The sequence below is a fragment of the Lontra canadensis genome, unplaced genomic scaffold (assembly GCF_010015895.1).
Source record: "Lontra canadensis isolate GAN:19392208 unplaced genomic scaffold, GSC_riverotter_1.0 scaffold16, whole genome shotgun sequence".
Lineage (NCBI taxonomy): Eukaryota > Metazoa > Chordata > Mammalia > Carnivora > Mustelidae > Lontra > Lontra canadensis.
This window is the reverse complement of record NW_022631010.1, coordinates 25,053,298-25,066,807: the sequence shown is the minus strand read 5'-3', so window position 1 is coordinate 25,066,807 and position 13,510 is coordinate 25,053,298. Positions and strand designations below refer to the sequence as shown.

General features: G+C 41.8%; 2 protein-coding genes across 3 annotated transcripts in view; both read left to right on the top strand.

Moving 5' to 3' along the window:
• NAPB (NSF attachment protein beta) overlaps positions 1-13,510 on the top strand; it is a 46,363-nt gene that overhangs the window by 15,169 nt on the left and 17,684 nt on the right. Inside the window, exons 2-5 of one of the 2 annotated variants that reach the window (XM_032859331.1) lie at positions 1,506-1,585; positions 4,287-4,403; positions 6,311-6,357; positions 6,512-6,589. In XM_032859331.1, coding sequence (XP_032715222.1) covers positions 1,506-1,585; positions 4,287-4,403; positions 6,311-6,357; positions 6,512-6,589 — 322 coding nt within the window. Of the gene's footprint in view, positions 1-1,505; positions 1,586-4,286; positions 4,404-6,310; positions 6,358-6,511; positions 6,590-13,510 lie in introns of those variants that run through there. The other variant, XM_032859333.1, reaches the window with a different exon arrangement.
• On the top strand, positions 10,404-11,962 carry LOC116868695 (ubiquinol-cytochrome-c reductase complex assembly factor 1-like). Its single transcript, XM_032859334.1, is given in 1 exon segment — positions 10,404-11,962. A coding segment is annotated over 1 exon segment (576 nt). The 5' UTR covers positions 10,404-11,182; the 3' UTR covers positions 11,759-11,962.

Sequence of the window (13,510 nt, the reverse complement as noted above, 5' to 3'; positions counted from 1 at the left end):
CCTTTAGTACCTGCATGTAATTATATTAATCATCTTGATTGAGTACTGACTCTGGGTTAAGCCCTGCAGCGGCCACTATATATGGATTATTTCCATTGATCTTTATAGTGACCCACAAGTAGAGATTCTGTTATCTGCTGTTTACACATGCAAAAACTTGAGGCCCAGAGAAGTTAAAGAATTAGCTTGGGTAAGACAATTAGTAGTTACCACCTAAGGTGTGAGTCACACTGGAGTCAGTGTACTGCACTGGAGGCGTACTGACACAGAATTGTCTATGTCCCTCTGCTAGAGCTCAGACCCTCTTTGAGTTTCTGACATATGCATATGTGCTCACTGTTGTTCATATTGTGCCCACTCTCCAGGGGTCAGCCTTGATCTCCCCTTTCTCTTAGTCCTTGTGTCCTTAAACCTCTCTGAATTCCTCACTGCATATGGTGTTCTGTCTTCATTCTTTGGTTATTTATGTTTATAGTAGAGAAACATCATTTATAAAAGGGTCTTAGTTTAGCTTAGGAAGAACGAAGGCTGAATTAGAAAACTCTGGTGCAAGTTACAGAGGATTGTTTTTGCTTTTGTGTAAGAGCACATGTCTGACAGCTAAAGCTGTCCCTCAGTGGAATCAGTTGTCTAGTGGAGAACTTTCCATAACAGTATGTATTCAAGCAGCAGTAGAGTTTCCTTCTCTCAGGATGTTATAAAATGCATTTCCACATGGGGTGATGGGCTGGACACTGAGGCCCTTCCATGATGGAGAAGAGCTTGTCTCCTGCCAGAGGTGATAATGTTGCAGTCAAAAAGCACGGCTTCAGGTTTTTGTGTTTGTTTGTTTTTTTTTGTTTGTTTTTGTTTTTAAAGTTGGATAAACGTAGTGCTAAACTCTTAAAAAGCAGGGTAAAAAATGTCTTTAATCTTCAAATTTTAATCTTATGCAAATATTGTACTTCTTATTTCTCCAATTGACCTAAAACTTCAATTTCTATACATGGAAAACTCTGATTAAAAACTCTGGCTCTGAGGGGGCGCCTGGGTGGCTCAGTGGGTTAAGCCTCTGCCTTCGGCTCAGGTCATGATCTCAAGGTCCTGGGATCGAGTCCCGCATCGGGCTCTCTGCTCGGCAGGGAGCCTGCTTCCCTCTCTCTCTCTCTCTGCCTGCCTCTCTGCCTACTTGTGATCTCTCTCTGTCAAATAAATAAATAAAATCTTTAAAAAAAAAAAAAAAAAAACTCTGGCTCTGAGATGAGCCAGAGCTGTATTTGAGTCTCAGTTCTGTGGCATCCTTGCTGTGTGACCTTGGGGTATTTACTTTACTTTTGTATGCCTCAGTTTCCTCATTTAGAAAACAGGAATAATAAGTGTGTACCCTTTGAGCGAGCAGCTAAGATTCTTTACTTGTCTGGCGCATAGTAAATGCTCATTAAATGCTTATTATTTGAGGGTGGGAGAGTTAGAGATGTGGATGGTTGCTGAAGGAAAACTTAACCTCATTTTTAAATTTTTCTCAGAGGAAACACAAAAATAGAAGAGGCTTGTGAAATGTATACCAGAGCTGCAAATATGTTCAAGATGGCTAAAAATTGGAGTGGTATGTATAAAGTTTTTGGTGTTTTTTTTTGTTTTGTTTTTTGTTTTTTTTGTTTTTTGTTTTTGCTTTTCAGGCAGATAACTTTAAAATCATCTTGAAGGAAGAAATAACTGTCTGCATTCCTCCTGTTGGCTGAGACAGGTGTGCTTGCTGGAATAACTGGAGTGGCCACCGTGGCCTGGAAGAAAAGAACCTTGATCTAAGTGAACAAAGCCTGTTTTTTTGTTGTTGTTGTTTGTTTGTTTTTTTACCTAAACATTGGTTGAGAATTTCTTACTGTGGGAGGAGCTCTGTGGTAGCTGATTGAGGTTACATTGAGAAATGTGACAGTGAGAGTGTTATTTCTATAAACTCCAACAGATTTATTGTTACTTTTTAACATAATGCTTTCTACCCAGTGAAATTACACGTAACAAAATCAATTCCAAAATAGTGGAATTATTTTATTGATCTGAGAAAAGATAACTCTTTCTAACAGTGATTTGAGAAACAAACTTGTCCCCTACTATAAAAAAGAGGCTTGTTATGTTTCTGTGATAGGGTCTTTCTGTAATGAAAATGGAGCCAGCCTTCAGCTAGAACAGGGACTGGGTCTCTAGTCCTGGCTTGCACCTGCTACATGATCTAAAGTAGGGATGTTGCCATCTACACAAATCTTTTCCCCATCTGCTTTTTTCCCCTAGCTTTATTGAGATATAATGGACTATAATAGTGTATAAGCTTAGGGTATATACTGTGTTGATTTACCCATTAAGGCTGACACTTTAAAAGCATTTCAGTGAAGAAATTGCTGTAGAAATATAAGAATCTGAAAGGTCCTTTCTGAGTAAAATTCACTTATCGATTCAGTTTTAGGTTAAAAGGATATGTTATGTTTTCAAAATGTACTTACACCTGAATTATAACATATTGAAAACTATAGAGAAAAGAGCATTGTCTGACCATTTGTATCTTTTGTATCGTATAAAGGTATGGTCTAAGGAATGATTTGCATATACTGATGAGATTGGCCAGTGTATGTATAACAGGAGCCAATCTGTTGGAAGCACTTTACTTGGGAGGCCCAAGCGATTACTGTACTCTCCTGAGGCAGAGCCCATCAGAGCTGCCATTCAGTTAGCTGCTGCCACATGTGCTTGCCTACTCCCCTGGCAGCCCCTCCTGTGGGACCGCCAACCCCATGATTCACCAGTTTAAGGGTTAAAGCATGGTGGGCAAGGGTTCCCCAGCCCCATTCCAATTGGAGCCACTTCCTCTCTGATTGCTCAGGCTGATGTCTGTGATTTTCAACACTGCCTGGGCACTTTTTTTCTCTGGCCAGAGCCAGAGTTGAGTCTGGGCAGGCTGGATTGGGAGTTCGTACTGATTCTTTTCTTTTCCCTCAGGTGGAAGTCCAGAAGCCTGAGTAGGAATTGTGTGGTTACCTCTGGAAGAGGGGTCAGAATAAGGGATGATAGCCAAACCTTTGTGGAATTGAATGCTTTATTTCTTAATACCAGCAATGGTTTTTATTTTGGTGTCTGTCACGATTTTCTGTACTTCTCTGAATCTTTTTGAATTGACTATTTTTTTTTAAGTACCAAAAGGTCTTACGATGTTCGTCATCATGTTTTTCCTAGTGAGGGATCTCTTTCCTATCTATTTCTGTAAGTGCTGACTTCCCTATTCCAGACCTCACTGAGCTGTGACCCTACAGGCCTTGTGCTTCCCAGTCTGTGGTGGTGCTCTCTGAGCCAAGAACTTCATGACACTGGGGGCTCATCCTTTTCCAGGTTCCTTGTGCTGGCATTAAGGCATTAAAGCCTTCCAGAATTGTCCCCATAGCATTTTCAGCCCTCACCTCCCCTGCCCGCTGTGTTCATCCCTCCTGCAGGTGGTGTGGGCTTATCAGTGGCCTCTGTTCCAAGCTTTTTCTTGCCTTCAAGCATTTGTTCCTTGTTCATGTGACTCCTGTGACTAGGTATTCCTTCCCTCATTCTTTTCTGCCACTCCAGAGTCTACAGTCCCTGATCAAAACCTTTTCTGAAAAAATTCTGTGCATAAACCTTTCACATTATGTCTTGTCCCAGCAGAAACCTGAACCACACCTAACCAAACCCATCCGTCATCCCACAAGGAATGTGCAAGTTTTTACACTAACTGGGAGAAAAAAACATGTTAAACCTCATATGAAGTTCCGTCAGATTTTGTTATAACTTAAGAAACTTTGAGTTTTGAAATTGTGGGCCTAATTTTCACTCTTTGAGATACTTACTTTGTCCGAGAAGGTTCCATTAGCGCTTTCTTCAAAAATGACAGCCACGTCCATTGGACATTGTGAGAAAAAAGATGAGCAAATAAGTATCCCTGACCTCAGTGTTTTACCTTTCTTTAAACACCTGTAGCCTGAAGCCCTGGTTAGTGTTTAGTATATGCTGGAGTTGAATGGGACTGGCTTTGGTACTAAATGGAGACCTGTTGCCCAGGTGCCACTTGGAGGTTTCCTGGGGCTGAGAGATACTTTTGTCACTGTTCAACTTGGTTCTGGTTTCTTTACACATATCTGAGTTGCACTTGACCACATTTACATGTGCTTTTGACTGAAATGCTGTTTTTCAGTGACAAGGAACTTTTCTAGGAGTAGGTCCAGTACTTAAGAGCACAGACCACCCTAGGAACACCTGTTCCTCTGTGATTAATTGTAGTGACTTGTCTTCTTCAGCTGCAGGAAATGCATTTTGTCAGGCAGCCAAGCTCCATATGCAGCTTCAGAGCAAGCATGATTCTGCCACCAGCTTTGTGGATGCTGGCAATGCTTACAAGAAGGCAGACCCTCAAGGTAAGATGCACCTCCATCTCTACAACTAGAACCATACGGTCAATGTCAGGGACCTTTCTCACAGGGTATGCTGCTCAATCTTGGAGTCCTGGGAAAAATAAATTTTTGTGCTTTGGGATGATAGACATTTTAGTAATTTTAGGGATTTTTCCATAATCATTTTGAGGTTTTATGAGGAGAAATTATGTTCAATTTGTCCTGGCTATTTAGTTGACAGCACTGTTTTCTTAAATGCAGTTTAACTTTATGAATATATTATTACTCAGTAAAGAAAAGGAATGGTCCCTCACTCCTAAGTACCTGGTGCATTTTAAGATCCAGTTAATGGGAGATTATAATATCTGATAGGTAAAAACAACTTATTCACCCAATATTCATCTGATTTTTTGAGGAATGTTTTTCAAAGTACTGTTTGAAGAAAGAATGAACTTGTGTATTTAAAGTGGCAAAATTTTGCAAATATTATTTCTTTTCTAGTTAAGAGTATACACTTAGTGATTAAAAGTACTAACTTCTTCCTTTAGCACATGCACTAGTAGCTGTGGAGTCTCATTTTTCTCTTTTAGCAGTGCATTTTAACACAGAAATCCCAACTTTTATTATGAATATGTAATTGAGAATGAAGCTGCTTCCAGGGCTTTTGTATAAAGATTAATCACATTCTATTTCCACATGTTAAAAACTGGACATGGCCTAAATGAACAGCACGGATAGAATGGTAAAATTGTAATGCATCAGTATTTTAGAATATGATGCAGGCATTAATAAAGTCCCTGGATTCAGAGCTTCTTCAATGAGCTGGTCCATATCTACATGGTAACCAAAGAACCACATGAGAATTGAGATCTCAAATTTATGAAGAAATGTGTGCACATAGAAATGCATCCAGAAAACACTGGAAGGAAAAGTGGATCAAAATACTAGCAGTGGGTTTGAGTGGCATCGTGGGTAGGTTATTTTTCTGTATTTTTAAAGATATAATAAACCACATTTCTTAATATAGCTTGGGAGGAAGTTGCTTTTAATTTTGTTAATCTGTGCACCTTTCTAATGCTTCAGTCAGGCCTTTTCTCTTTGCTACCTCCTTTAAAGCAAAAACAATAAATTTGGAGCTGTCACCCATATGTCAGCCTTATAAAGACCACCATTTTGTGACAGGAAATTTGTTAGCTCAGTGTTTCAGAAAATTAATAGAATTTATTAGCAGTATCACTAGATTTTTTTTCTTCTTTTTGGCATATATTGGTACACCAAAAGTTAGCATCTTTTAATGTTGTATGAAATGTTGACTTCGAGTTGTTTGAGCAGGTATTTTGAAGTGCTTTTGATTTTGGCTGCATGAAGAATCAGATCTATTGAAATCATCTTCCTTATGAAGGACTGTCTTCTAGAATTCATATATATATATATATTCATATTCTAGAAGACAGTCCATATATATATATACATATGAATTCTAGAAGACAGTCCATATATATATATATATGAATTCTAGAAGACAGATATATATGTATATATTATATATATATAATATATATATGATATCATTTGAAGAATGTTTTTACATTTATGTTTTAGCAACTAGAGCTGATCAGTGTTGATGACAGCCCACATGGTTTTGTCTGCTTTTTAATGTAGTCTTGGCCCTGGCTGGGGTCTTCACTGTCAAGTTGAGAGTACTGAGCCAGTCCCAGGCCAGCTGCAGTTACCCCTGCTGAGAACTGACCATACTGAGGGGTCTGGCCTTGCGTGTGATTTCTGCTTGCTTTTTACTAACTCACCTGCCCACCGTCCACAGCAAATGCAACCTCTTTAACATTCTAGTAAGAGCCAGGAAGATAGGCTCCCCAGAACCCTCTTTGACTGAATGGATTTTTCATTGTTTTTCTTAAATGCCTTCGCTTCAGAGGCTATCAACTGCTTAAATGCAGCCATCGACATTTACACAGACATGGTAAGACACTGCCTTGCTTGAGCGGCTATGGGGTGGAATCCTGGAGATGGCTTACAGTTGTACTTTTGTCATTGTTTTTTGCTTCCCAAAGGGATTGACATTCAAAGTGGTAAAAGCAGAATGTGACTGTATTTTTGTTTTTTTTTTTCCCCAGGGAAGGTTTACAATTGCAGCCAAGCACCACATCACCATTGCGGAGATCTACGAGACTGAACTGGTAGACATTGAGAAGGTAAGCCAGGTCACAGTTCCTCCACAGCTGGGTACGAGGCAGGTGGATGACATGACTCTGGGAGCCCTCTCCCTTCCAGCAGAGTTAAGTGGTACAGCGCCATTGAGATGGCTTCATATGGAGGGTGGGGGGCCTGACAGACTGAAGACTAGATGGGCCTCTTTTGGGGTGAGCGCGTGGCCTCTGAGAGCCGGGTAAGGTTTACCAGGCCTTCCTGTTATCTCTGCTCTGGGTGACTCATGTCAGGATGGTGGTGTTAGCAGAAGTCTTTCTCTTGGTCACCAAGGCCTCTGTGGCCCTGTGAAGGAAGCTTCAGGACTGCAGGCATCTTCACACCTTTATATTCAGGCCCTGACCTGGAGGAGGAAGGGAGCTGAATGCCAGCTTGGCCACACCTGGTCTGGTTTGCTGAGCTCTGGTTTATAGTAGCAAAAGAAGAGAGGCAGGAGAAAATGCTCACTGAGCACCACTCTTGCCCAGGTTCTGTTCCTGCTGGCATGCTGTGGATTTAACTGCTTTCCAGCTTTACAACACAGAGGTCCCTTTATGGGTGTAGGAGTTTGGACTTGGAAGGACTGCTCTGCCTGGAACCACTTAGGTTGGAACCAGCGGAGCTGAGGCCAAGCTGGCCCCAGCACGCAGCTTCCTCCTGTTTCATACTGTCTTCTCAGTCAGGAGATGGCTGGCAGGGCTCAAGGTACCTCGGCAAGAGAAAGACATTTGTCAGACTCCAGAGGCTACCGCAGTTCTGGAGACAGATGTTTGTGTAACACTGTCCTAAGTACTGTAGAAGGAAGACAGGAGGTGTGAGTGAGAAGGACAAACAGTAGTGGAGTCCATTGGTTGTTCCTGCCAGGCTGATGAGCACCAGGCATGCTCTTAGGAGTACAGTTGTGTCCTATCTGAATAGTCAGAGCACTCCTTGAGCTGCTCTGGCATCAGACAGGCGTCCCTCTTCCTCTCTTTTGTCTCATGGTTTCTCTCAACCTCTGGCACATGTGCCTAATGGTGCCTCCTCTTCTCCCCACCCTCTCATGTGGGGCACCCGGGGTTGACTCCTTGTCTTCCCTCACTCCACATTGCTCCCTTGGTACTCTCTGTGCACTCAGCATCATAGCTTTACAGATCATCTGTATGCCAGTGGCTCACAAGTCCATCTGCAGTCCGCACCTCTCTCTACACCTCAGATTCTACCCTTCTGTCTGTGACCATCACCTCCAACCCAGTGTGTCTGAGTCAGAATTCTGATACCCCACCATGATGTTCTGCTCCAAACCATAGGCATCCCTGCCTTCTCCTTTTCTGTACATCCAGCCTATAGGCGATTTCTCTGATGGTGTCCTCCATGCTCCCACATCTGGGCACCTCTCAGTACCTTGGCAGCTTTCCCTGGATCTCTGCAAAGAGCCTCCAAATTGGCCTCCCTTCTTTTCCTGCTGGAGTTCTGAGTCCTGGGCATAGGGTCCTCATCACCCCTTCTTTTGGATTCACCTATTCTGTTTCTGTGCATTTTCTTAGGGAAAGGGGGCTTTATACTGACAAATAGCATGTTGACCAAAATTCCAGGGGACCATCAAGAGGGTAGGTGTAATATGGTAGCAAGTTAGCAAGATGGACACTGTTGCCAGCGTAAGAAATTTCCTCCTGATACGAAATGATAATTTCATATATATTGCACTGGTTTTGATGCTGTCAATAATAGTGACCCTCTACCCCAGTGTAAGGATTGCCAGAGCAATCCTTGTCAAAAGTACATCAGATTGTGTCTCTACTGCTTACCACCTGATGTTGCCTCCTCTTCACCCAAAGGAATAGCCTTGGAGATGGACTCTGAGGCCCCACTGATCTGCCTCTTCACCCGTTTGCCTCTCTGAACTTTCCTCTTGCTCTGCCTCACCGTTCTCCCCCATGCTATACCATGCTGTGGCCACCATGGCCTCTTTGCTGATCTTCACACATGCCAGATGAGCTCCTATCTCAGGACCTTTGTACTGCTGTTTCCTCTGTGGGGCTTTTCCACAGATGCCTACCTGGCTAACTCCCACTTGTCCTTCAAATTTTTGCTCATTTGTTACCTTTTCCATGAGACTTATCATGACCACCTAGTTAAAATTGGAACCCCGGCCTGTCACGAATACATACCCAGACACCTCCCCCACCTTAGCTTTTTCTTTTTTTGCAGCACACTTATTGCCTTACATCATATGCTACAAATGCTTGCTCATCATTCCTGTTATTCATCATCTTTCCCTACACTAGAGTGGGTGCCTATATCTGCACAGAGCTTTGCCTCTGGTTTACTGATGCATCCCAAGAACCCAGAACTCTGATAAATAAGCAGATAATGTACCCATCTCTGCCATAGCAGCGTACTTACCAAAGCACATAGAATCTTGGTGGGGGAGTTGTCTCTTACTGCTAAAGTCGGATTGGTATTGTTAACCTTTGCCCCCTGACTTCATGCTAAGCACTACCTTGTAGCTCTGCAGCACAAAATTCACTGACTTATACACAGAATTCATGATTTGGCCATTTTTTGTCATAATATGCCATGGTTTTCTAAGAATACTTTGCTTGTGACTAAATCAGGGCCACTGAGTGTGTTGCATGTGCCCCTTTTCATTGGGGAAGCTATCTGTAGACTCTGGAGAGGGTGAGGAGACCCAAACCTGAACCCTTCTTTGCTTCCTGGCGCAGAATTGAAAATGAACAGAAAGGAGATGTGTCTCGTTTGGCTGGGATATTTTTTTGGTCAGGGTGTCTTGAAGGGCTCAATATCTTTATTGAGGTTGAATCATCTTGCGGAGACAGCAGTCATGCAGAGCATCTTTCTAGCAGAGGTTGCATTGTCGACTCCTTGCCCAGCATGGTCAGGAAGGAAATCTGAGACAGGAGCCCACAGCACTGTGCTGCCTCTGCTGCCAGGGCATGTTTTTGGGCAACCACTTCATACATGGGTCTCCATAAAATTCAGAGTGGATAAAATGATCTATAATATACTTTTGTTTTCCTTCTTTATAAACAATTTTTGATTTGTCATGGCAGCTTCTAATGCCGGGATGGTTTTCCTGCCATTCTACGAGTTGGCCAGCAGGTGGCATCTCCCTTTGCTGATGTGGTATGCCTTTTTAAAAGCAATTTAAGAGTATTACTCAGCACACGCAGGGTTACCTTGTGGTGTTCCCTGATATTTGGGCTCCTGTGTTTATTTTATTTTATTTTATTTTATTTTTTAAGATTTTACTTATTTGACAGATATTGAGAGAGAGCAAGCACAAGCAGGGGAAGCAGCTGGCAAAGGGAGAGAGAAGTAGGCTCCCTACGTAGCAGAGACCCTCCCTCACCCCTTCCCCATCATGACCTGAACCCAAGGCAGACACTTAACTGACTGAGCCACCAGTTTAGAAACATTATTGCCTTTGCTTGGTGCTTAAAGTTTAAGTTTGAAAAATCAGTTATATATATTATATGAAAAATCAGTTGTATATATAAATGGAAGGTATCTTGCATTTCTTGTACTACAAATAAATTTTTTTTCCCTGTTAATACAAGCTGTTATATGTTCTCTGATTTAGTTAGTGAACAACAAAGTGTGGAGTTTCAAAGACTCACATTATTTATTTGATTTTATGAATTAAACAATAATAAATGGGTCCTCTTTAAATGGGCTTTTTAGAAAAATTTTCTTAAGATTTAGTCATTTCTTTTAAAGAGAGAGTGTGCGCGCGTGTGTGTGTGTGTGTGTGTGTGAGCAGGGGGAGGAGCAAAGGGAGAGGGAGAGAGACAGAATCTTCAAGCAGATTCCTCACTGAGTGCAGTGCTTGACTCAGGGCTCAATCTTATTCCATGACCCATGAGATCATGACCTGAGCCCATACCATGAGCCGGACGCTTAAACAGCTGAACCACCCAGGCGCCCCTAAATGTGCTTTTAAGTGACCCAGAGGAACTGTGATCCATTTCTGTTTCAGCCCCTCGAGAACATGATTTAATACTGTTTGTTACTGTGTAGGTGTGCCTGTGGCAAGTTCATGTTAGGTCCTATCTAGGGGTATATGTTCTAAAAGAATTGATCCCATCTGAAGGCCGTTTAAATCTATCTACAAAGTAGATTCTTCTTGTGACTTGGAAATTACATTTGCTTTAGGACACTGATGAGGACCACAGTCCTAGAGGGTCTTGTCTCTCATTTCAGGATTCATATATTTTCCAGCATCGTGACATTTACCAGATTCCCCAGGAAGGAATATTATTGCAGTTCCTTTGGTGGGCTACTTAAATAACAGGATAACAAGCTGGTTTTGTATTTATTGTTATGTGTGGTGTTGCTATTGGTGGCTGTGCTCTACTTTTGCTATTTATCATGGTCTTTGAAATTGTAAGAAACAGCAAGCAGATTTCTAATGGGAAGGGTCTACTTGTGCCTGGTAAATTTCACTACATTTTAAAATTCTAAACCAGGTGTGGACATCCAAAGATGACCTGTGAGGCTGTTGCCAGGCACCCGCTGGTGAAAGGACAACATAGGCAAAGGGTGGGGGCCACGGGGACTCTGGAAGCTCCCCCCTTACCCAGAAATAGTTGTAGAGGAACATGGTATTGCTGGTGCGAGTCCTTAGGAACCAGATTACTATTTCCCAGTGGGTTCCAGTATGTAGCCAATTGGTACCTCTATCTTCTACACAGGGATAGTAGGGCAGGTCTCTGTCTGGTACTTTCCAGTGTCCTCAGAAGAGGCAGTCCCTAGAATGTGGTAGATCAGAACTGATTCCTGGGATAGATGTTCAGTGGAGTAGGAAGTGTCACACCACAAATAAGCTTTGTACTACCAAGTATTCTCCACAGCCTATGGAGGAGAAGGTTGGTGCCTTCATGAAGATAATAGAAGCCATGGGATTTACAGGACCTTTGAAATACAGTAAATGGAAAATTAAGGTTGTAGCCCTGCGCAGGTATACTAGCTGTGTGGAGAAAGCTGACTTTGAGGAATTCTTTCTAAGGTGTCAGATGCCTGATACATTCAATTCATGGTTTCTTATGACTCTGCTTCACATCTGGGTGTGTCTAGTCCAAATGAAGCAGGAAGGGCAGAGTGGGAAATTCTTATGTGGGATCATAGTTCATTTTATGTGGGATGATGTTGCAGTGTGGAAGAGTCATGGGGCTTAGGATCATCTAAAGCAGAACTATCAGATGGGGTCACAAAATGGGTTAATGTGGTTTTTTCCATTACGATGTTCTCCCTACAGAGTGAGGAATGAATAGAGTTTATATATGTATTATAAAAGTCATACATGTTCATAGACTAAAAAACCAAACAGTAAAAAGCATTTAATGTAAAGACAAGTGTCCTTTCCCCATTCCCCTCCCAAAAGTAACCATTTTTTTTTTAAGATTTTATTTATTTGACAGAGAGAAAGATCACAAGTAGGCAGAGAGGCAGGCAGGGAGAGGGGGAAGCAGGCTCCCCGCTGAGCAGAGAACCCAGTGCAGGGCTCGATCCCAGGACCCTAAGACCATGACCTGAGCTGAAGGCAGAGGCTTAACCCACTGAGCTACCCAGGCGCCCCAGAAGTAACCATTGTTAAGAGTTGATGTGTATCTTTCTAGTTGTTTCCTATATAAGTGTAAATTATAAATATGTGTCCTTTAACATAACACAAATGGGCTTAACCATGCAGTTTTGCATCTTGGCTTTTTAACTGAATACATACTAATTTTTTTTTTTAAGATTTTTTTTAAAGTAATCTCTACACACAACCTAGGGCTCAAACTCAGGACCCTGAGATCAAGAATTGCCCCAATAACTGAGACAGCCAGGTGTCCCTATATGAGATATGCTTTTACTTTATGATTGTTTTTAAAATTCAAAATATTTTAACTAAGACAGAAATCCCTTTAATCATGAATCTCATTGATAACCTAGTCAGTTACCTCTTTTCAGGTGGTAATCAACTGTTTCCACTCCGGTGTATATCTTTAAAAGCTTTCTTCTGTATTATCTATAGAAAATATATAATACTGGTTTTGTGTGTGTATATTTGATTATACATATCATCCTGTGTACTAATATGCACTCAATATGTACTTAATTTTTTTTCACTCGACAGTATGTCTTGGAGATTTTTTTCATGCTACATGGGAGTTAAGTGGGAGGTCGTCACCACATTGTATTTGTTATAATTATTTTCACACACTCCTATGTCATTATCAAATGGTATCCTGTGCTTACTCTATGTATAAAATTGTGGTCTTTGAGGCTAAATCAAGGAGGTGATGGTTTCCTACGGAGAGGATATTTCCAAATTCTCATGTCTTTGGAGGAATTGTATATATAGGAACCACAGTGGACATGTGTTCATCTTAAGATGTTTTCAGTGACATTTACATGCCTTTCTCTGGGACAGCAGACCATTGGCATTTCTGTTCATTCTAAAAGGAAGATAGTGTATGTCAGAGTTTTAGCTCCTATATAGCAGCGTCATCATCATTTGTTTTGGAGTCAGTGAGTACTGACTGTCTTTGTAAGTGTGTTCTTTGGTTTCTTGTTCATTTTTTTTCACTATCAGGCCTTTCTGCTATCTTTGCTACCCAGAGTGGGTCAGCAGCCTTGAAGCTATTCATGTAGCTGAGTGTTCCACATGCCCTCAGGTACTTACTATCCAACTCTGGCAGCACCCAGTGGATATAGGGTGGTACTGCTAGTACCAAATCACTTAATGACAACCAGAGACACCCCCTGGCCAGCCAAAGCTTTAGCTGACTGCCATGCAGTGGCACAGTAGCTCTTCTAATTAGCCTGTTTTTTCTTGTCACCATTGACTAAACTTGCCTGGACGTTAGACTGCTAGAGCCATGTGGGCACATGGCTTCATTAAGTTACTGACTCTTAAACCTCAGGAACCTCTTAGTTATCACCCC